This window comes from Chelmon rostratus, chromosome 9 (assembly GCF_017976325.1).
Source record: "Chelmon rostratus isolate fCheRos1 chromosome 9, fCheRos1.pri, whole genome shotgun sequence".
Classification (NCBI taxonomy): domain Eukaryota; kingdom Metazoa; phylum Chordata; class Actinopteri; order Chaetodontiformes; family Chaetodontidae; genus Chelmon; species Chelmon rostratus.
Window position 1 is genome coordinate 25,691,224 of NC_055666.1, and position 23,279 is coordinate 25,714,502.

At 42.7% G+C, this 23,279-nt stretch overlaps 2 protein-coding genes across 2 annotated transcripts; both read left to right on the forward strand.

Annotated features, from left to right (window-relative positions):
• The first annotated feature begins 2,759 nt into the window (after positions 1 to 2,759).
• smu1a (SMU1 DNA replication regulator and spliceosomal factor a) lies at positions 2,760 to 8,590 on the forward strand. The gene is made up of 12 exons (XM_041944046.1): positions 2,760 to 2,876; positions 3,409 to 3,619; positions 4,119 to 4,271; positions 4,732 to 4,842; positions 5,025 to 5,153; positions 5,304 to 5,423; positions 5,548 to 5,664; positions 5,840 to 5,967; positions 6,120 to 6,246; positions 6,391 to 6,558; positions 6,866 to 7,018; positions 7,738 to 8,590. Exons 1-12 carry the CDS (start codon positions 2,851 to 2,853, stop codon positions 7,834 to 7,836), a joined length of 1,542 nt encoding a protein of 513 aa, XP_041799980.1. The 5' UTR covers positions 2,760 to 2,850; the 3' UTR covers positions 7,837 to 8,590.
• Positions 8,591 to 9,877: 1,287 nt separating this feature from the next.
• On the forward strand, positions 9,878 to 23,116 carry LOC121612100 (probable carboxypeptidase X1). The gene is made up of 15 exons (XM_041944849.1): positions 9,878 to 10,190; positions 11,544 to 11,696; positions 14,741 to 14,850; positions 14,957 to 15,096; positions 15,183 to 15,267; positions 16,373 to 16,532; positions 16,629 to 16,720; positions 17,815 to 17,938; positions 20,629 to 20,825; positions 20,935 to 21,114; positions 21,310 to 21,507; positions 21,600 to 21,696; positions 21,994 to 22,133; positions 22,414 to 22,516; positions 22,786 to 23,116. Exons 1-15 carry the CDS (start codon positions 9,878 to 9,880, stop codon positions 23,088 to 23,090), a joined length of 2,397 nt encoding a protein of 798 aa, XP_041800783.1. The 3' UTR covers positions 23,091 to 23,116.
• The last annotated feature ends 163 nt before the right edge of the window (positions 23,117 to 23,279 follow it).

Here is a 23,279-nt window from a genome sequence, read left to right on the forward strand (position 1 = left end):
TCAATATGCTACAATCCAATTAGTGCGAACTGGAAAAAACTGCATCAAGTTCTCTACTCTGAGTCTATTTCTGGATCGTGAATCTAAGATCTACTCCTGAGTTAAGTTTTGTTGGAGTTTTTTTGGCGTCTGCATCTCGTTCGTTAATGTGCAGAGCTTAGCTGAAAATCAGAATGCACACAAAACATGATTGCTGCTCAAATCTCTAAAAAGCCTGCACGTCCTACTCCGACAGCACACCTGTAATCCCCTCTACAGCTGGCAAGACATCACAAAGATTCACTATTTTGTGTAACTTATTCCTATCTGATTGTATCCCCATTAACAGCAGTAATTCCTATTCCCCATGTGAATCTATTTGCATCTCTTTGTTATAATTGGCGAGATCAGAGTGTCTGAGTCTATCTCCTTCTCTCAAAAACACAGATGAAAAAGTTCCTGCTTTTTAAAACAAAGCTGCAGGAAAATTGATCATTACATTCAGATCATTGTTAAGTCATGTAAGTAATGAATTTTATGTTTAAATAAAGCAAACAACGCAGAATAAAGCGTGTATTAATAGACTGCAGTGCCTTGACTTGCCTATAGGCTCCATTACTTTGTGTTTTCATTAAAACTGGTTCACTAGCTGTTCTCTTAGTTTATTTTATTTTATTTTTTGAGTCCTGATGAGCATCTCCTAGAGTGCATGCTGTTTCTGTTGTGGGCAAACACAACACAAATGCAACAGCCGTGTACATTTGTGGCAACAGTTAGGAATGTTAGGGAATATTACAAGGCCAGAGTAGATTTTTAGAAAGTAGGGCAGCTGTCTGACGTCACAATATAAGTTGAAAGCCAGACTTCCTGTCACTGGATCCATCCAGATGTGTTCTCCCTTGCTGGAAAAATGTCTTGTCATGACAGATCCAGGCTAACATGGATCCCTGGGTGCTCCTCCTCCTCCATTTCTTCCTCATCCTCTTCATCCTCGCCCTCTGCCTCACTCTACAGTGTTGTCACCTATTCAATCATTCATCTGTTCACCTCTTAAACAAGTTGGCTCTATGCTTTGATGTGTTGTTATTGTCAGAGCTGTGAGTATTCAGTGTGGCCAAATGGTCATTTCAGTTTAGCATTTTAAATGGTTTCCATGAGAACAAGAGATTGGGATTGTGAGGATCGTGCCAGAAATGCAGAATTATCTGTTGTGTTTTACAAAAATGTGATTCAGAAGCAGTTAATCACAGACAAATGCTCATATTTTCACAGAATCCTGAACAGGGTTCAGTTCGTGAATGTCAGGATTAGGTCGCTTTGTCGTAAACAAATGACACACTGTGAAATTACTTTCTCTTTCGCTGTTTTGATTTGGAAACCTGGGAATCTTAGCTGGGAAGCGTTTTGATGTCCGACATTAATTCATAACACCGTCCTCCATCACTGAGCAGGTGGAATTTATGCATGTTTGTTCCTGCAAAGTGTTAGTTTCCTTCCTGACAGACCGAAGAATGCCTTCAGTTCTTTGTGGTGCTAATGTGTTCTAATTATGATGGAGATGGTAACTTTATGGCATACCAGCAGTGGTACCTCACATGAATTTAGACTTTTCTTTGTTTTTCTCAGAAGGATGAAGTGATTACATTACAGCCTTTTGTGTCGCTGTCATTTCTCCAGCGTGGTGGCATCTCCCTCGTTGGTAAGCATTCTCCAAACAGCCTCTGCTTTGTCATGCCAGAAGACGGCAAAATTATATTGACATCTTTCTTCTGCTCTTATGTTAATATATTCCGAGTGACTGCGTTGTTATGGTATTGTGAAAACAGCACTCCTGCCCTCCCCATCCATTGTGCCTCTCCTCATCGCTTCCCAATATATTTCTCCATCTGCAAGGACAAATGAAACCGAGCGAGGTCTGCTCTGTTCCTGGTGCCAAATTCATTTCCAATGTGGATGGGGCTCACAGTGGAATTATGTCATGATTGCCCAAAACAATCAAACCCAGGCAGTGGGAATGCAGACTGAAGTGGTGCTGCTCTGAACATCATCATCATCATAACCTTGAAAGACCTTCACTGGCAGAGAGGAGCGAGTTAAGAGGGCCTCTGAGTTATAGCTGTGCACATAGCGCCCTCTGTTGAGCAGCTTGGAGAAAAGAAAAAACAAATAACTTCAAAGCAGATGAGGCTTATGATGCCTATGAGCATGAAAGGTTCATAACAATCACATTATATGTCCTCTTATTGATTTAGCTGGAGGACACAAACAGATCTATGCTAAGACTTCATATAGAAGGAGGTAGAAAGAAAACCAATCCCATGAAACCACTATCAACAAAACTGTATATTCTCTTTTTTCATCACTAGCAGAAAACTGATCCTGCTTGTGTCCATTGTAGGCTCTTCAAGAACCTGTGTTCTCCCCTGGACTCAGTTTGAAGAATAACTGATCTCAGGTGTATATTAAATCTACTACATGATAACCACTATGAAGACTCCCTATTGTCGATGGACAGAGGATGGAGTTTAGTTAAATTGAATAAGAATGACCTCAAATTAAATAAATTGACACATAAAGTCAGGGAATGAAATCAGCACTTGCCACCTGCCTAATGCAGGGTAGATATTGGATGCAGCGGGAAAAACCTTTGTATGTAATATAAACCTGCTTTCAATTTGTTGGAACATTTTAGAGATTTTTTTGTCCATAATTCAAAGTCTAACGTCCCCACCTTCACACAATGAGCATTTTATTTTGAAGGTCCCTGGCTCCTCACGGCACTTCCGTGTTTGCGCGTCCTGTCCTGCGTGTTTCTTGCCTTTGCTGCAGACTTTAGAGTGTCTTGTGGCTGCTGTTTTGAGATAAATAGCCATGTCTTTGGAGGTGGAATCCGCAGAGTAAGTAAACTAGTTAACTATCCCTAGGCAGGGCAATTTGATTAATAAATCGCCAGCTAATAACTTCACATTTTATCATATTTCCTGTCAGTGAGGCCTGTCTCATCCTGTGCTGCAGTTCACTTGCGTTAGCGCGCTAAGCTAAGCTAGCAAGCTAACATACAGACATCGCCATAGATGTTTGCTCTTTTTGTCAGCGAAGTAACAGTAAATTTAGTCTGAAGTATAGCTGTGTTATGAAAGGCACACTTCCGTCGTATTTCCCGTGTTTTTCTGTGGCGTTAACAGAATTGAGAGACGGGTGTTAGCTAGATAAGTTAGCATTAGCGTTAGTAAACGTTTAACTACCAGTTGTCACAGATGAAACTCTGACTGAAAAAGTAATTTTTTCAGACTAAGGCAGCACAAGGCAGTTGATGGGTGTTTATAGTGATTGACTTTAATGGACAATCATTTCTTATATAACAAAATAGAATTTGAATCGCTGCTGCTGTTTATCCAAATGACTTTGGGTATTATGTGTTTTCCACAGCGTGATCCGTCTGATTATGCAGTACTTGAAGGAAAACAATCTGCACCGGACTCTCGTCACCCTGCAGGAGGAGACCACCGTGTCTCTGAACACTGTGGACAGTATAGAGAGCTTCGTGGCAGACATAAACAGCGGCCACTGGGATACTGTCCTGCAAGCCATCCAGTCCCTCAAACTGCCAGATAAGACCCTGATAGACCTGTATGAACAGGTGAGGTTTGGGTAAATCGTGGTCTGCAGCTAACCTGATCGCCAACTTGACACTGTGTTTATGCAGGATTTTCATCCTCATGCATTCGCAGTATATCCAGACATATTATTGCCTTCCCTAGTTTGCATTTTCTTCTAATTAACAAATTAGATGTTTGATATTTCATTTTTTTGTATTTATGGAACTAGCAAGTTTAGCAATCGAGCTGCTCATTTCTAGCTTTGCCTCTGGTTTGGTGTTTGCATAATGTTGTTGGTTTTGTACATGATTGTTGTCTCATTTCTAAAATATATTCTGATGTCTCAAACTTCATTCCTGTTCTATTCAAGGAAGCAATGTTGAGTCTATTGTTCCTTTCAAGCCTTTCTTAAGCCAGATGTTTTAGTTTACAGTTAACTGAGATAAGAAGACTGAGCATTGCTTCTGCTGTTATTAGTTATGTCAGCAGATCTTTCAGTGAAAAGAACGAATCTGAATGTCTTTGTTCTTTTCTGACCAGGTGGTGTTAGAGCTGATCGAGTTGAGAGAGTTGGGTGCAGCCCGTTCACTCCTCAGGCAGACCGACCCCATGATCATGCTGAAACAGACCCAGCCAGAGAGGTACATCCACCTGGAGAACCTGCTGGCTCGCTCTTACTTCGATCCCAGAGAGGTGAGTCCAAACTAAACTTTTAACAAGATGCACTCTTTGTTCATCCATGCTCATCCATTTATCTAATTGTTTTATTATCAGTGGGTGGAGCTGGTTAGTTTGCTGTTGGTTTCTAAATGCCAAATATCATCAGATGTGTGTCGCACCCATATTAGGCAAAAGCACAACAACAAAAGATGTTCTTGCAACACCAGATTTTGGATGCATGTGGACAAGAAATTAATTAAAACCCAGCCTTTTCTTATATAAAAAGCCTTTTTTCAGTGAAAACCGGTAAAAGGCCCAAATATGCTCTAGTCTTGCACTGTATATTGTTTAATAGGATTGTCCTTCCTCATGTAAGTCTAGATAGACCATCTGCCAAACCTGATAATGGTTAAATTCTCAATGTTGCATAAATAAACCGTCTCTATGATTCCAGATGTGTTGAGTTTCTGATGTTTGTGTTGCTCTTGTCCAGGCGTACCCAGACGGCAGCAGTAAGGAGAAGCGGCGGGCGGCCATCGCCCTGGCCCTGGCAGGGGAAGTCAGCGTGGTGCCGCCCTCTCGTCTCATGGCTCTGCTGGGACAGGTAATGATCGGGAAACCAGCGGGTTTGATGAATGTCATTCTTCAATTGGAAACTCACCATAAAATAACTAATTTGCATCGTAATATCACATGTTTGTGTCTCTTGCTGAACATACAAACATACTACCACCCAAATAAAGTGCTAATGATGATTTACCCGCTGTCTTCATTCGCCTCCTTCAGTCTCTGAAGTGGCAGCAGCATCAGGGCCTCCTGCCTCCTGGTATGACTATCGACTTGTTCAGGGGTAAAGCTGCCGTTAAAGATGTGGAGGAGGAGCGCTTCCCCACCCAGCTTAGCAGACACATCAAGGTACCCACACTGTCCCAAAGCATAGCTGGTAGAAAGCAACATTAATGAGCGAATTCACTGTTTTCAGCCATGCATGCTTAAGTTAGCTTAAATTTCATGACTTACACATTGTAAGTGTTGTGATGTGACTTGTTTTTCTTCCTTGCACAGTTTGGACAGAAATCTCATGTGGAGTGTTCCCGATTCTCCCCTGACGGTCAGTACCTGGTCACTGGCTCTGTGGACGGCTTCATCGAGGTCTGGAACTTCACCACCGGCAAAATCAGAAAGGTAGCTTATCCAAAATAAACGCACATTAATCAGATTCGCTGTCTGGTTGAACGTTGCATTTACACTCAGCATTTCAAAATGACCTCTGCTGACTTGAAGTCATTGTTTGCATTGTGTCCTACAGGATCTGAAGTACCAGGCTCAGGATAACTTCATGATGATGGACGATGCAGTGTTGTGTATGTGCTTCAGTCGAGACACAGAGATGTTGGCCACTGGAGCTCAGGATGGAAAGATCAAGGTAGACTAGAAACAGCAGTTCTGTTTCATCCTTTTAGCTTCTCAGTTGTACAAAAACATGATTACATTATTGAATCATATTATTTCCAGCAAACACAATCCTCTGTATGCATACTGATGATTGCCTGCAGACACAGTGCCATGTTGCAAAAGTAAATGAAAGTCTGTGTGTGTAGGTGTGGAAGATCCAGAGCGGTCAGTGTCTGAGGAGGTTTGAACGTGCCCACAGTAAAGGAGTGACATGCGTCAGTTTCTGTAAAGACAGCAGCCAGCTCCTCAGCGCCTCCTTCGACCAGACAATCAGGTAAACTCCTGTCCGACCTACACCTTCAATGTTTATTCTTCTTAAAAAAGACCTAACAACACATTATTTTAGTTGGAGCACTTCAACTCTTTACTGAACACCTATTTTAGGATCATTTTGTTAACCTGAATGAAATTCTTCTTTTTGCTAAGAATCCATGGGCTGAAGTCGGGTAAAACTCTGAAGGAGTTCCGCGGTCACTCCTCATTTGTGAACGAGGCCACCTTCACACCGGACGGCCACCACATCATCAGCGCCTCCTCGGACGGCACGGTCAAGGTGAGTGTGGCAGCTGCAAAAATAAGACGTCCCTCCGTTACTTTCTCTTGTCTTTTTTCAAACTACACAGTAAATAACGTGCCTGCGCGGATGCTGTGTATCTAACTGGCTCGTCTCATCTCATGGTGTTGGACCTGCTTTCAGGTGTGGAACATGAAGACCACAGAGTGCACCAACACCTTCAAGCCTCTGGGCACGTCAGCTGGCACCGACATCACAGTCAACAACGTCATCCTGCTGCCCAAGAACCCGGAGCACTTCGTAGTGTGTAACCGCTCCAACACGGTGGTCATCATGAACATGCAGGGACAGGTCAGTTCAACTCATGACTGAGCGAAACAGTCCAGCAGGAAAAGAGGGCACAGCGTTACTCCACAAGAGCTTTTAGGAGTGATGGCAGACTGCTGAAATCAGCTCATGAGCCATTACATAAACTGTGGTTTTATCTTTGTTACATGAGTTTTGTTAGCTTGAGCTTGTAATATTTTTTGACCAATAAACATGGAGTACCGTAGGATTTGAAGGCGTTTGCTTATGAAACTGAGCCTGCCTACCTGCCCGCTACATACAGTACATGCTTTGCTTGTGTTTAAACGCTCTTGTGGCTCTCGCCGTGCAGATCGTGAGGAGTTTCAGCTCCGGTAAGAGGGAAGGTGGTGACTTTGTGTGCTGCACTCTGTCGCCCCGCGGCGAGTGGATCTACTGCGTGGGCGAAGACTTTGTGCTCTACTGCTTCAGCACCGTCACCGGCAAGCTGGAGAGAACGCTGACGGTACGTTAGTGCACTCAGGAGCACAGATGAAAGTGTCCATAAATATCACAGCACATTCCCTCCTCTGCTTCTGCTTCAAACTGGCCTGCTGTAAAGTTTTGATTTAAGTTTTGTGGTGAGGGCGAAGCTCTTTTGTTTTACTTAACAAACAAGCAAAGACAAAGAAGAATCAAACCTTCTGTAATCTTTTGCCAGTTTCGAGAAGATCAAGTCACATAACTTTTTGTGTGTATCCTACATTAATAGAAGGTATACTGTACCTGTATTACCACCTACCAGGTAATATTAAAGCCTATGTACACATCATGTCTTTATAATGCAAGTATTATTACACAAGTGAACACCGTGCAGTGGTAAATGGAGCGCATTAATACAGCACTTTTCTGGTCTACTCTGACCACCAAAAGTGCTTTAAAGCACATGTCACATTCGCCCATTAGAGGAGCTGGAAACCGAACCTGGGATGGAATGAGCAATTCGTGCAGCCAGGGATGTTATTTTGCATAATTTGATTTTTTTTATTGCACCTACTTGGTAAAATTCTGATTGATCATTAAATTTAGATTTAAAATGTAACTGTCACTTCTAATTTCTAGAATTTCTAGATCTGAATTTTGCTAACTTTAAATAACGATATAACACACACACACACACACTATACAGCTTCCTTAATTTGGAAAGATCGGCTCTTGTTCACGTCTTGCTCCCCCTCCCTCCAGGTCCACGAGAAGGACGTGATCGGCATCGCCCACCACCCCCACCAGAACCTCATCGGCACCTACAGTGAGGATGGTCTGCTGAAGCTGTGGAAGCCGTGAGGTTGTTGGTCTAAACTGAGATTGGACGTTCTCACACAGCAGCCGCTCTCCTCACTCTGGACACTCTGCTCCCGTCCTCTTTTTGTCTGTTTGTTTGTCCTTTTATATCTCTGGAGGAGTCGCTCTCTTTCAGGTCACTGTGAGCTCAAGTTTTTGGTATCCATGTTGATGATCTCAAAAACACCAAGTTTTATACAGTAGATTCAGCTGCATGTTTCAGTTTCAAAATGTGTACAAGTGATTTAAGGATCTTTTTTACCATTGAAGCCGCCGAATGAAGCTGAATATTGACAACTAGTTTGGATCCTCATTTACAAAAAAAGCAGGTCTGAGAAACTGTTTGTCGAACAAAGAAATTATTTAAAGTGCATCTTACAAAGCAACTACTTGTATGCAATTTGTGACTTTGTAGGAGTTGATGTCATATTGTTGTGGTGGGTATGATTTTGGAAAGAACTCTTCAAAATGTGACCCAGACCTGATTGGTACAAACACTCTGTAGCTGTCCATCACACACATGAAGAGAGGTGCTTCCACATTTGTCCACTTCATTCATTCATCCATGATACTGTTTCAGTCGCAGTCAAAATAAATCAGGTTCTGCTGCTCATTCAGTAACTTCAGCTTTCGTTAGAGAGAGAGAGAGGAGGCAGATGTTCAAATTGAGGAGCGCTCATTGAAAATTCCACTTTTTTGTAAATATATTTTTTATTTGCATTTGTGTTTTTTTTCCAAGAAGACCTGGTTGAATAGTTTTTGCTTGTTTGTGTCATTTTTTCCTTCTTTTTAAGTTCCAACAAGAGTTGAATAGCATCACTCCAAAATTATTTTAGAAATTAATTTTGTTTCCAGAAATTATTTAGTTCTCTCAACATTGGGAACCAAATAATACATTCAGTTTAACAATGACGTCATTGTCAGAGACCTAACTTTGCTGGTTGTAAACATTTCCCATTAATGTATCTGTATCTATTAAAGCTGTTTAACCAGAACAGTGAAGTTAGCATCTTTTAATTGTGTTAATCTGTAGTGTTAAAGAGCTGGAATAATTGAAGTCAATGTGAATTTTCAGCAGGATATTAACAGGACACAAGGTGTCAGTATACAACCGTTACTAACCATCTTCACACTTTCGAAGTCCCTGGATAACTAAATTTCCAGCCATGCATGCTGCCTCTGTGTAGCAGGAAGAAGCAGAGTTGACTGAGTTTGATCCCTGAATAAACTCTGGTTGTTGGTGCAGGCGCAGCACAGAGGAGTGTCAAGTCAGCCAACAAGACAAATGCCAGGATTCTGATCACGTCTTCAAAATAAAAGCATGCATTTGTCACTTTTACCTTTGTAAACGTTAACACGTTTTACAGTTTGAAAGTGTTGGAGACTGACTTTGCACCTCTGCTGCATCTGTTGTCACCACTTTCAAACTTGGCACGTAAGAATTAGACTAAACGTCTGATAATGTCTATGACAAAACTGAAAATTAATGGTGGGCCACAGGACAAAAGCCAACACCTGATGCAAGATGAAGATGCAAAATGGTACAAGGATCCAAAGTTCTCTCTACTGATTATTCTCTTCTTCATTAGAAACATCTAGTGGACCAGATTGAACCCTATCGAAGGCCAACCTTGGCCCATGGGCCCCACTTTGAGCAGCCCAAATATCAGAAAATAGTGAAAAATGACAATCATAATTTTCCATAGCCAAAAGATTCCTTCATTTATTGAACCATCTGTTTAAACCAACATGTATTCAGTTTGGTATCATATATGACATTAAAGGCAGCGCGTGTTCACATTTTGCATGAAAAATTATGTAAATTGCAAATTAATGTGATCAACTGATTTGCAGCTGTAATGTTTACTAACCCTCTTATTTGCAAACCAAAGAGCATTCTGTACATCAACACAGCTTTTATTTTTTCAGTCGGTGACAGGAAGTTGTTTTCTCATTGCGGATGATGTGACTGTTGCGGAGCGGCAGGTCAGGGAGGTTGAATGAGTGTTTAGTGTCAGAGGGGCTTCTGCTGGGAACAGTTACTATGGCAGGAGTTCTGCACTTCATTCTGCTTTTGTGTCTACATTGTGGATCAGCCAGCCCTGATCATAACACGACTACTGCGGATTCAGATGCAGCTTTTATTACCACTGAGAGCCTTTTTTCTGCAGGGAAAACCATCACCACTGGGGTTCCCACCACAGGATTCACAACCAGTTATAGCAAGTCAACAACTAAACCTCCCAAAACCTCCACAACTGCTGAACAGCTGACTGAGGACACTGTTAAAACAGCAGAGAGAAGAGTGTCCAGAAAAGACACCAAAGAAGAAGAAGAAGAAGGTCCTTTGGAGTTAGGTGAGTGGATGTTATTGTTGATGTTGGAATTTTAATGCTGCTTTATGCTGCAGTGTGTCTATGGTATTCAGTAATTAATGATGATCGAATGAATCTCTAAAACATTCTTATAATGTTTTATAGTTTTTAATGTGGGGATTATATTGTGGCCTTGTGAAAATTGTGATAGGATTTTTACTTCTCTGGAAAGATCTTCATGAGAACAGATCTCTGTTTTACAACCTGACTAATTGTTCACTGGTTTTACATGCATCTCATTACTGCTCCCAGAACCAGAAACAGCCATGCTGGTAGAGTTAACATTTTAAAGGTTCTGTAATCTGTTACTGTGGAAACAAACATAACATCCTCTGAGACTGAGTTTTAACAAATCTGCAAACTCAGACCTGGTGGGACCAAGAAATGTCCCTCAGACCAAACTCCAGTCAAAGGTTGCAAAGGTCCATGACCCCTTAATGAAGGAGTTTCAGTCAGTGAAGGTGCCTCTGCACAACAACTCAGAGGATCTTTTAGGGTTCCTCAAAGCCTGACAGATTTTCAGAGTGGAAAGAGCTCTGATGGCTGTTGCATATGTGCGGTCAGAGAGTCAGTGTCCGAGGGTTGGGGGAGGATGTTCCGCGTTCTAGTCCGTCCGCAGTGAGACATTTTAGCTGTTTTCTACTGATGAGAACCAGATGGGCTGTGTGACGCCTCAGACCAGAAAAAAAAAAACAAAACGAAGAACAAGACCCCTCACGCTCCTTAAATCCAACTGTGTGGCGTCGCTCATGCAGGCATTCATTTATCTGTCGGCTCTCTGAAACTGTGGCTGCAGCCAAATGGCTTTAATGTAAATACATGTAAGCATTTACAGCCAAAGCCTCCAGCTCAGCAGCATTTACATGAATCAGTCTGAGGACTGAAAGCTGGGTTGTGCTGCATGCTGTGGCTCTCTGTGACATCCCCTGTGGGTGGAAAATAAAGTTAGAGCTCTCCAGCCAATGTTACAGGAGTATTTCTACGTTTTGCTTTCTTGCCAAGAGTTAAATAAGAAGATTGAGACCTTTCTCATATATTGATGTTGAACATTAAATCACAGTCAGCAGCCGGTTAGCTTAGCTCAGCATAAAGAGGAAACAGCAAGCCTGTCCAAACATCCATCAAGCAGCACACCTGGCTAATTAATATGATTTTTGTTTAATCCAACAGAAACTCAAGTCTGCTTTGTGAGAATGTCTCATCTAACTCTCTGTGTGTTTCCCAAAATGCCAAACTGTTTTCCTTTAAAGCCAAGTTTGATGCAAAAGAGTGAAGTCATGTCCTACGAGGTCACCATGTTTCCTGCTGTGCATTAAATGGTTTGCATTTTTGTAGAAAGGAGGTCCGCCAGGAGCATTAAGATAACAAAGAAGCCCAAAACAATCCAGAGGAAATCCAAACTCATCACCAAGAAGCCGAAGGTTGATAAGAAAACCAAACCTCAGGCGAAACAAAGTGCGCGCCAGCCAGTGGCCGCGGAGACTCCACGTATGTATGGGGATTAGCCCTGATGTGCAGTATGTCAGTCAGACAGGGTCACATATTACTGGCAAATAGCTTCAGGTGCTTTCACTAGCTGAGGGGTTTACTGTGTCAGGACAATTAAAGTGGTTTCAGATCATTTCGTGACCTGTTAATTCTTTCTGCACCATCTTCTGAAGGTGTAAACGGGACTTTGAAGCTCACTGGAACACACTGAATTGTCTGTTGAGGGAAACCCACCCAGGAAAGCATCAAGCTGTGAAGCTATTTGCTAATTTAGCACTAAATTCAGACCCTGATCTTATTCATGTGGGCCCATTGCCGAGACAGTGCATACTGTATATCTAAACTTTTATATTATGAAGAAATTAATTTAATCTGCTGCTTCAAATCAAAGTCATCTGTAATGACATGATACGTTCCCCCGCCCCTTACCCTAACTTTAACCATCACAACTGATCACTAGTATTGGTGCACTGGTGTAGTTTGAGTTTTCTGTTTGAGAGTCTGTCTGTTTTCTTTTAAATGTGCGTGTGTCTACATATATCTCATGTTTTGCTAATGCTTGCATTCAAGCATACTGTATGCCTGCGTGCTTGTGTGCACGTGCTGTTATTAGAAGAGTTGCCGCTCACCGTCTGTTGCAGGCATTTCGGATAGTGATGATGTTATTGTTGGCAGTTCACGGTGCTTCGGGTTGACAACAAAAGCTGAAACAACGTGAGCGTTTAGAATCGACTTTACAAAGAGATGCTTCTGTTCTCTTCAGGGTTAAGACATATACCCTGCAGCATATCTCTACAACGTTTATCAGATCTAAACACATAGTGGAAAGTTTGGCGTTGAACCAGTGATCTGTTTTTGGTGCACTTAGCGGCAGCATGGGTCCATTTTGAAAGCGTCTAAATCCTGAATCATTCAAAAAAACATCTTTCCAATCTACAGCAGCTTTGGCAGATGGCGGACCTGAAGGAGCCCTAAACAAACGGCTTCCACAGTTTTCCTGTATTGGGTTACAATGTACTGCTTTAACTGTGGAACACTTTCTGCTATTGTTACCAAATTCAGATACACGTGTCCATATCAGCTACAACCGATTCTGCTCATTTGATGACGTTCTGCCTGCAGGTGGTGTAGATTACTTAGTCATCATTAGTTTGATTCATCCTTCGTTAAAGCCTGAATATTACGCGACAGCATTCCTTGAATTATAAATACGGATCATAAAGCCACGGGGTCGTATCGAGGAACCCAGGGAGGTGAGACTCAGGGTGGGGGAACGTTTCTTTGATGACTCATCTCGGCGCTCTATCTTTTCCTTGTTGTTCCTTTAAAGAGAAGAAAAAAGGCGAGAGGAAATGAAGAAGGTTTTGGGGGGAGTGGATGTGAAAACTGGAAACAGGAGGGAGGATATACCTAACTACTGCAGGTCTGAGTATGAGTCATGGTCTTTGTTCCTTAGAAAAACTTTATTTAGAGGAAAAGAGGGTCCTCATCTTTAGGCAGAGAACAATAAGGAGACTGAATAACACCAAAACCACATTTTTCTTTGTTTGGATTTCAGGACCACCACATGATGATGATTTATTCTCTCTCACAGTGGATGTATTTACCCAGATAATCAGCTGGGCTGTGGACTGTTTTCATGTACCATAAATTGATTTTTCTCTTCTGGACATCGTTGTCAGTTTGCCAAGTCTCTCTGGCTCGGCTTCAGTTGTTTTAAAAAGTTTGTGGTTTGGCAGGAAGCCACCGGTCAGCGGCAACAAAGAGACATTGGTTTACAGAGCTGAGCAACATTCAGCTCAGCAGAGATCCAACGGGACTACAAGGCAAAAGGGGGAAAGGGTCTTTAAAGGAAATGCCACCTACATTTAGCATCTATTTACGCTTCTTCTATACTAGACTGTTTCCCAGCCAGTAAAGCTTCCTGGCAGGAAGAGGCAGCTTGAACCAGGCTGAACCCTCCAGACAATGTGAGTCTGTCTGAGGCTTTAATGCAGCAGCAGAGGACGCTGGACAGGTTTAAAGAAATGCCACCATCTACAAGAGAGTTGTGCTTTCTCTGGTTCCTGCCCTCCTTTTTACTTCTCTTTCAATTTGCTTCTTTGGCTTGAGCCCGAAATCCATCCAAGTATTTCACTGACATAAAAGTCACAATACTTCAGTCTGAAAAACAATCATTTATTGTTTCTGCACTCATTTATTCTGCTTTTTGCTTGAATCTGTCACCTGTCATTTGTAACATTGAGACAATGTGAGAAATCAAGTTTAGTGTTATATAATTCATGTGCATTATATAACATTAAAAGACATAAACAAACAAGTTTTTTTCTCCTTTCCTCTCCCATGAGAAATTCCCATGAATTTCATTTGTACTCACACGCTCTTGAAAATTTAACTTGTGATTTCTTAAATTTCACAAGCTCAAACATGTACACATATATGATTGTATATGTGCATGTGAATCTATGTGTTTGTATAACTGCAGTGCATGTAGTGTGCAAACCTGCCTTCATTGTGTTGCTAAAGTATACTGAGGAGCAAAGTGGGCTGAGATAAGCTGCAGTTTGAAAGTTTACTTAATAATAAACTCAACTATCATGCAAAACAGTAAAAAAAAAATCCTACTGTGTGTTTTTTCTAATGGCGGTAAATGCAACTCTTTCTGGAAAAGATGCTGGTCAGAGCTGCAAAATCTGCAAGTAGATTCACAATCAGGAGGTAAACATTGCACCAGAGTGGATCCAGAATTGATCCAAGTGATATATGAAATGACTGGAAATGATTCAAGCAGAATTCATTGAACAAACGTCACTCTGCCATTAAAGAGGCACAGGAAGTGGATTTCTTATAACTTGACTTTTGTCACATTGTTTGCATTGATGATTGAACTGAAGTTCATCCTGAAACGACTGGTCTGTCAACACGGTGCAGAAACGCAACTTTACCTCTGGAACGCTGGCTCCTTCTTACTTTGCTTCTCTGCACTCTTCTGTCTCGATATAATCACATCAAAATGGTGACTAAATCCCTGTTGACTGTGTCAGAATGTCCTCCGCTGGGTCTGGAGTCACTGAAGGTCAAAGACACCCAGCTGAGAGCGTCATCATACAAGCGCAGAGGCCTGGGCCCTCACCGCGGCAGACTCAACATCCAGGTAGCAACAGAGACGAACAGCAAACCCAAGGCATGATCTACTCTACGATACGAACAGAGCAGCGATATCACTGTGTTTCCTGTGTGTGTGTGTGTGTGTGTTGCAGTCTGGGATCGAGGATGGTGATATCTACGATGGAGCCTGGTGCGCTCAGTACAGAGACAAGAAGCAGTGGCTGGAGGTCGACGCCCTCCGACTGACTCGCTTCACCGGGGTCATCCTGCAGGGCCGCAGCTCCATCTGGAGGTCAGTGCTGAGGGTTAAAGTTGTTGTGTGCACCACATGTGATATGATGTGCTCTATAGAACCACATGTGTCTTGTTCACACACAGCTGGGACTTGGTGCACACCTACAAGGTGCAGTTCAGTAACGACTCGCTGGTGTGGAAGCCGTGTCTGAACGGGACCGAAGAGGCTGTGAGTGAGCATGCTGTTCTTCTTTTCCAACATTTAGACTTGTTTCTCTACGTGCGTGTTTCCCACCTTTGCATTTCACTTTACAAGCTGGTCTCATATTCCAGGCTCCATATCACACATCACTGGTACCAGTAATCGCCTGGGGTCGCATGTAGCTGCTCAGACTCAATACAGGAAACAGTTGTTATGGAGCGCCGCTGTGGCTTTGAAAACAGAAACGAGGAGGAGTGTCAGATGATTCCTGACTCTTTGCTGAAGATGGGAATGTGCTTAGTTATGAGTAAACAGTGTCCGGCTCTGCGTGCTTAAGATGCCAATTTAACATCAACCTGTTGCTGCTGTTTTTCATAGAGATAAAACTACTGATGAGTTGATCAACAGAACATTTTAAACAGTTCATTTTTCTATTTAATATCTTAGCTGTATCATGGTTAAATAGCACATCCTGTTACATTTCTCAGTCAATGCTTCATGTTGAATCTCCTGCTGTGGACTCTTAATAGAAGCTTCATGGAAGAAGACAAGGAAGAGAAAAGTCATCACAGTGTAACTTACCCACCAACTGTCACCATGACAACAACAAAGGCCCATTAAGGAATATTTGGTCATCAAAATTTATTGAATTACAAAGTTTGTGAGTTCTTCAATTACAGCAGTAAACAATCGAACAGTGAACAAATATCTGCAGTTCCTTCGTTTTGTTTGTTGGAGTAAGTGGCATTAATGTTGTTTTATTTTCTCATCGTCAGCGACAGTGCTGCATGATTTAGTTACGTTTAGGAAACTTTCTCCTTTTGGTTATTCAAGATGCCAAAACAGGTTTGGAAGCTTTGCCGCCTTGGTTAGGTTTGTTTATATGAGTGGTCTTCAAGGCTTGTGTGCCACAACCACAGCTGACCACCAAGTGCCAGTCATGCAAAGAATGTTTCCATGAGGCATCAGACTGGCTTTAATGATCCAGTGAAAAATATATCCACAGTGCAGGTGGGCAGGTAAGATGAGGCAGGTAGAAAGAGGACGGCACCATGGCAGAGGTCCCCCTTCAGTGCTTCAAACCACTCGTACTACACGATTCTGTATTTCACCGCATGTCCTCGTGCCGCAGGTGTTTGAAGGAAACCAGGATTCAGAGACACCAGTCCTCGCCCTTTTCAACACGTCCACGGTGGCCCGTTACATCCGGATCAACCCACAGACCTGGTACCAGAACAGGACGGATGGTGATATCTGCCTGAGAGCCGAGGTGCTGGGCTGCGCTCTCCCAGGTGCAGGAAGCCAACTGCGGGAAATGATCTGGATTTAATTTGAGTATGTTTGTGTCATGTTTGGTTGCTGTTACAGACACCTTTCCTACCTCACAGATCCAAATAATATCTACGCGTGGCAGACGGGGCCGACAGAGTCCAGAGACAAGCTGGACTTCAGACACCACAACTACAAAGAGATGAGAAAAGTAAGACAGAGTCTGATGTGTATGTGCTGATTTTTAATGATTATATTAGTCATTGTCATAATTTGATGAAATTCATGTTGATGTTCTTCCATCTGCTCACTGAGACTCAACCAATCGAACGTTTTTAACCTGTGCAGAAAAGCTTTGCCATCAAGGTATGTTTTTTAGAAATAAACCTCCAGTCCCATGTTGACAAATGCACCAGTTTCTGGTTTTGGCAGCGAGTCCAGGAAGCTCCCACAGCGTGTGTGTGGTCTGCTCTCACTCTGACCAAAAAACAAATAGTATGGGAGGTTTCACTCCTTCATGGCGGCGTCCTCACTGTGCCGCCACTACCAGCGGTCTGTTTGGAGACGCCGTCCTGCATCTGACGGTCAGAAAGCAGCCCACAGAAACAAACACAGACCCGCATTCCACATGTGGGAATACGTTCTGCATTTTAACACAACTTCGATGGGTCAGACACAAGTGCAAGTTTATGGGGGGACCGGGAGACGAAACACCAGTAATTTCATGTCAATCATTTGTTCTCTGCAGTTACGTCCACGTGGGAATGGATGCACATCCTTAAAATGCCTTAAATCAAAGTGTTCCACATGTCATTACTTTGTTTTCAGGGTGAATTCATGATATTTCTACACAGTTATCAATAACAAAATGCTTTTAAGCATCACTGTACAGATTATTCGCAGTGACTCGGTTTAAGAGATGGGAATCTTTTTCTTTCATTGATGAACAGGCAATTGGAGTTTGAGCGTTAGTGTGCATGTTTTAAAGTTTTTCAAGGTGTTTTGTCGTTTTTATAGTTATTTTTCATGTGTAAAATCATTCAGACTTAGACTGGTATCGATCTAATGCCTAATGCCGATAATGACCACAAATAACAAATGAGAAAAAAACATATCAGGAATGAAGAAGGAGTCTGCAGAAAAGCATCATGAATGCGCAGAGAAGAAGCAGTTCAATAAGTCAGGGAGCTGCTACATGCACAAATTCAGACTTTTTTTAGAGCCTGAAACATTTTCACACGAGCAAAAGCCTAAACGTGCCAGGATTCTTCCTCACAGCTCATAAGCTCTGTTGTTGTTTCCCAGCTGATGAAGGCTGTGAACGAGGCCTGTCCTGACATCACCCGCATCTACAGCATCGGGAAAAGCTACACCGGTCTGAAGCTCTACGTCATGGAGATCTCCGACAACCCTGGAAAACACGAACTGGGTGAGACAAGACAAGCTGGAGACGGATGTGAAGAGTAAACTTTCAAAGCGAACCACACCTGTTTTAAAGGAAAAATCTCATTCTAAGCTTCGTCATGGTTTAGCTCTAATATGCACAACATCCGACTGGGAAAAGGCTAAAAATTGTTGTCTTTTTGCATTTCGTTAAAGTATTTTTCATTATCTATCAGTCTTTCACTATAATGCGTACCATATTTTTCGAGCAGGGGAACTCTTTAAGGGTCGAAGGCTGAAAAGCTAAAAGCTGCTCAACCTCAAAGAAATTCTTCTTTAATTAAAACTTCAGTTCTGCCACGCTGCTTCTGCTCCAGTGAGAGGGATCGTTTCACCTAATGAGGGACAGATGCTTTATGATCACAGTAATCTGAGGGGTCTTTTACAGTGGCTGCCCCTGGATCCAAACCCTCCACAACTACACAGACAGTCCAGCTCTGTGTGAAGCATAAACCCACACAGACCAGAGTCCCTCTGTTTGCTCTGAGGTGTACAAATGTTGTCTTTGGCCTCCTCAGCTCTGCCCACATGGCAGCAGAGTGGAGAGGTTTTCCCGCCAAAAGCACACGGCGGAGAAGGCAGAGGGAGGAGCAGAGGGAGGAGATCACATTTCTATCCAGTTATCAAATCTAATCCTCCAACAGGTGCAAAAAAAAACTCCACCAAAGCGTGTTTCAAGCTAGATTGTTGAGTCATTTTCTACCTGTAGAGAAACACGTGACCCTTCTACTCAAGTAAAGACACAAAAATCACCAAAACTAGCTTGTTGCTGCGCCTTCCTCTGCTCCTCTCAGGACTGATAGTTGGTAGAGAGTTGGTAGCCTAGAGAAAGGAAAATGTCAGTTTTTCCCTCCGCTCAGACTGTAACCTGATTATTTTGTCCGACTCAAAGCCTTTTTTCCAGGGATCAGCGTTGGTTTGGTCTGATCTTATGTTCCATGTGTTTGAACAATCTTATGTGACTGACTTTTCAGTGTTTTCTGCCATCTCGGTGGTTACAGTTGGAATAATTGGAATTTCAGTGTAGTCAAATAGCCTCGGTCTCCCCCTTCACTTTCCCACAGTTATGTAACTTGTATGAATGTTCTCTCTGTGCTGCTATGTGCTCTGTTCGACTGAAGCTTTCATGTTAGTATTGATGCATCTCCATATATTTACTTACAGATTAGGAGCAAGGAAATTAAGAAAGTAACAGAAAAAAACGAAACCTGAAAATCTTTACAGCACCTCCACACTCTCTGAATACGCGCTTTCCATCCTTTTTGAAGAATGTACTTAGTACACTTTGTACTATGTTTGTCGCCTTGACGTATACTTAAGTAGACTCAAGTAGTCCTTGAGTACCATTTGTAGTGAAATAGTTTGGCTCAGTTCTTTACAAACTCTAAGTGTCCTGAAGTCCACCAGTGAAAATCAGGACTCATGAGCATCAAAACGTACTTGCAGTACAATTGTATTATATCACCAATGTGTTGGAAAGATGCTTAAATATACTTCAAATAAAGTAAGATTAAAGTCCACTTTAACGAAGGACTTGCAAATAAGTAAACTTTATTACTATTAAGAGTATTTGTAATTTAGTACACTGTTTAAAAGTACATCTTGGTACAATGTATAGTACACTTACAATAAAGTACACTTTATTTTCACTTTCAGTACTTTGAAATACCACTTTAGGTATTGCAGGATTAGTATATTAATTTTAACACATTTAAGTAGAATTTAATGACATCTATTCAGGAGTACATTTATATATAACATACTTTAAATGAGGCACAAAACAGTGTGCTTGTAATGACTTTTCTATATTTTAATTATGTTTCTAGTACACTGAAGTATTGAATCAGTTTTTTTCCTGGCTCAACCAAAACACTGATTCAAGTTCTTCGGGAGTGTTTGCAGCTGCAGTTATTCAAGTAAACTCCAAGTAAATCAAGAAAAATATTCGTACAGAGTCACTCTCTGAAGCCGTACCTGATAATCAGACTCGATCGTTGGATTATTCAAAGCTCCTGAAGCAGCCTGGGAAGCTCCAAATATTGAAAAAGATGTTGTGCTCAAACTCAAACACAAACAGCTGAATAAATCTGAATTTTCTGACGACACAGACCTCGTCAGTAAAAGTGTGTGATTGCACACATACTGATTGTTAAACACAAAACAATCTAAATTCTCTCAGAACAGAACTCGTCTCAGTGCTGAGTGTTGTTTTAGAAGGAGAGTGAGTTGAAACTCCTCCTCATAAACAGTTGTGAGGAAGATGTGTGAGATTTCAGAGCTGCCTGTCAGTGCAGTGTATGCAGACCAAACAGGAAGCAGGTCAGGTCTTTCAGTGGGACCACTGACAGAGGCTGATCTGTGCAGGAGGTGTTTTGAAAGCACTGATTGTGTTAGAGCATTAAAGTTTTTGAGGACTCGTCATGCTCGCTAAATACGATACGATCTGCAAATGAAGGACTTCTAGTACGTTAAATTAACAAACACACACACTTCATGCTGATATATTATCTGGTAAAAAACATTTGATTTGCCTTTTGGGGTCTCGTTCTGTCGGTATGAACTCAGTCTGACTCTGAAAAACAGAAGTAAAAACATTAAAGATGTCAAATGGTAAAACGGACCAGAGGCGGTGCTCTGACCTCCATTCCTGTGTCTGTGTTTTGGCGCCCCCTGCAGGAGAACCAGAGTTCCGATACGTTGCTGGGATGCATGGGAACGAGGTGCTGGGCCGAGAGCTTCTGCTCAATCTAATGGAGTACATGTGCCAGGAGTACAAACGGGGGGACCAGCGCATCGTCCGCCTGGTCAAAGAGACTCGCATCCACCTCCTGCCCTCCATGAACCCTGACGGATATGAGATGGCCTTCAAAAAGGTGCCTGGAAACGCATTTAGAGCAAGACTGTGTTGTAATCTCCAGACTTGAGTGCTTGGTGACCATAATGAAACAGCAAAGACTGCATCCCACTTTCTTTCACCTGCAGGGCTCAGAACTGGCGGGCTGGGCTCTGGGTCGTTACAGCTACGAAGGTATCGACATGAACCACAATTTTGCAGACCTCAACTCGGGGATGTGGACCGCCATCGAGCTGGAGACAGACCGCTCCAAACTCATCAACCACTACTTTCCCATCCCTGAGCAGTACACCTCCGAGGAAGCCTTTGTTAGTTTCATACAGACATGTCACACACACATGCAGTGGAAAAAACTGTGTCATTTAAAAATCAGCACCATATCTCCAAATTCTGCCTTTGTAACCTGTTTCTGTTCTTAGCTCTGCTCTGACTGAGGTGAGTTGACCTCTTGACAGTACTTACATACCTACATACTTGCACTAAGTCTCCAACTCCAACTCCAGGTGGCGTCCGAGACCCGAGCTGTCATCAACTGGATGCAGAACATCCCATTTGTTCTGAGCGCGAACCTCCATGGTGGAGAGCTGGTGGTCACCTATCCGTACGACATGACCCAGGACTGGGCGCCTCGCGAGCACACGCCCACTCCTGACGAGAGCTTCTTCCGCTGGTTGGCCACAGCGTACGCCAGCACCAATCAGGTTCACCCTGCTCCTGCTGTCACTTCCTCACTCGACTGAACGCCGTTGGCACCACTGTGTGCTGAACATGTTCCTGTGTCTTATTCAACCAGGTGATGTCCAACCCAGACCGGCGGCCCTGCCACAACAAGGACTTCCTCAGATACAACAACATCATCAACGGAGCCGACTGGCACAACGTACCAGGAAGTAAGAATGTGTGTGTTTTTTAAAGCAAACTCAACTTGATCCAGTGTGACTGAAGCAGAAATATTATATTCATGTGCAGTGGTGGAATGGAATCAAGTATGCGAGTATTTCCATTTTCTGATACTTTCTTCTACTTTGAAGTAGCACAGAAAACGCAGTTTTTGGCCTGAGACTGAAAGCGTTCAGTCATGTATTATCAAATCAGCTGCTGATATTTCCCAAACCCATCAGAGACTCCATCAAATGGGACAACTTTACTGAAAATATCAACTTCTGTGCACTTTTCTTTGCCTGCAGGTATGAATGATTTCAGCTACCTGCACACAAACTGTTTCGAGGTGACGGTGGAGTTGTCCTGCGATAAGTTTCCTCACGCCAGTGAGCTTCCCATCGAGTGGGAGAACAACAGGGAGTCTCTGCTGGTCTACATGGAGCAGGTCTGGCTGCTTTGGTGGATTCTTCCATCATCTTAATAATCTCCTTTTCCTCTGTTCCTCTTCGCTTTTCCCTTTTTTCTCTCTGCATCTTAAAATCACTGTTCTTATTATTCTTCTTCTTGCTATGATTTTAAAACAGTCTCAGTCAAGCGAACATGATAATTCCTGGTAAAGAGGAGGCACCACTTCTGGGAGCAGATGTTAGACCATCCCTTATCTCAGGTTGCTTTTGACAGTGCATCTACAGCACCAATAAAATGTCTCTCTCTTGTTTTTTTAGGTCCACCGTGGAATTAAAGGTGTGGTTCGCGACAAAGACACAGAGGCTGGTATAGCAGATGCCATCATTAAAGTTGATGACATTGATCATCATATTCGATCAGGTATGAATCAAATCAAGATCTGTGGTGGGAAATCAACTTTAACCAACATTTACAGTTAAAGGTGTTTAATATTTTATTCTTCTCTCTCAGCTGTTGTCCAGAATAAACACATTGTAAATGAAACTACTGCAAAAAATGTCCTACAATCAATTTTAATTGATATGTTGTAGCAATAAGCTGAATGAAGTGTCTTTTATTTAACTTGTTTTAATCATGTCCTGAGTGTTGCTTCAGGTTTCTGCTCACTGTCAACTTCTGCTCTCTTTCAGTTGCCGATGGCGACTTTTGGCGGCTGCTGAATCCCGGCGAGTACCGGGTGACAGCCAGCGCGGAGGGTTATTACCCCTCATCCCGCACCTGCCAGGTCATGTACGACCACTACCCCACAATCTGCGACTTTCGCCTCACCAAGATGCCCAAACAGAGGCTAAAAGAGATTTTAGCCAAGGGGGGGAAAATCCCCAAAGACCTGCAGCTACGCCTGCGACAGCTACGCCTGCGTAAGCTCCGCGTCAGCACCAAGGCCTTGAACCAGAGGCGTGCTGCCACCGCAAAACGGGCGAAGAGGGTGTGATGGTGGTAAAAGATGATATGAGACCGAAGCAGGACTTGGTTCAGTTCACTCTGGGTCCAGAGACACCTCATTTCACTGGATTCAGGTCACGCTTCTTCTTTTAAATGCTGTTATTGATGAAGGAAAAAACAACACACACACACACACACACACACACACACACACACACACACACACACACACACACAC

Coding starts and splice junctions, on each gene's coding strand:
- smu1a (XM_041944046.1), top strand. CDS start 2,851: ATGTCTTTGGAGGTGGAATCCGCAGA. Junction 2,877..3,408: donor TTGGAGGTGGAATCCGCAGA/GTAAGTAAACTA, acceptor TGTTTTCCACAG/CGTGATCCGTCTGATTATGC. Junction 6,247..6,390: donor CCTCGGACGGCACGGTCAAG/GTGAGTGTGGCA, acceptor ACCTGCTTTCAG/GTGTGGAACATGAAGACCAC.
- LOC121612100 (XM_041944849.1), top strand. CDS start 9,878: ATGGCAGGAGTTCTGCACTTCATTCTGCTTTTGTGTCTACATTGTGGA. Junction 11,697..14,740: donor AGTGGCCGCGGAGACTCCAC/GTATGTATGGGG, acceptor TGACTGTGTCAG/AATGTCCTCCGCTGGGTCTG. Junction 14,851..14,956: donor GCGGCAGACTCAACATCCAG/GTAGCAACAGAG, acceptor TGTGTGTTGCAG/TCTGGGATCGAGGATGGTGA.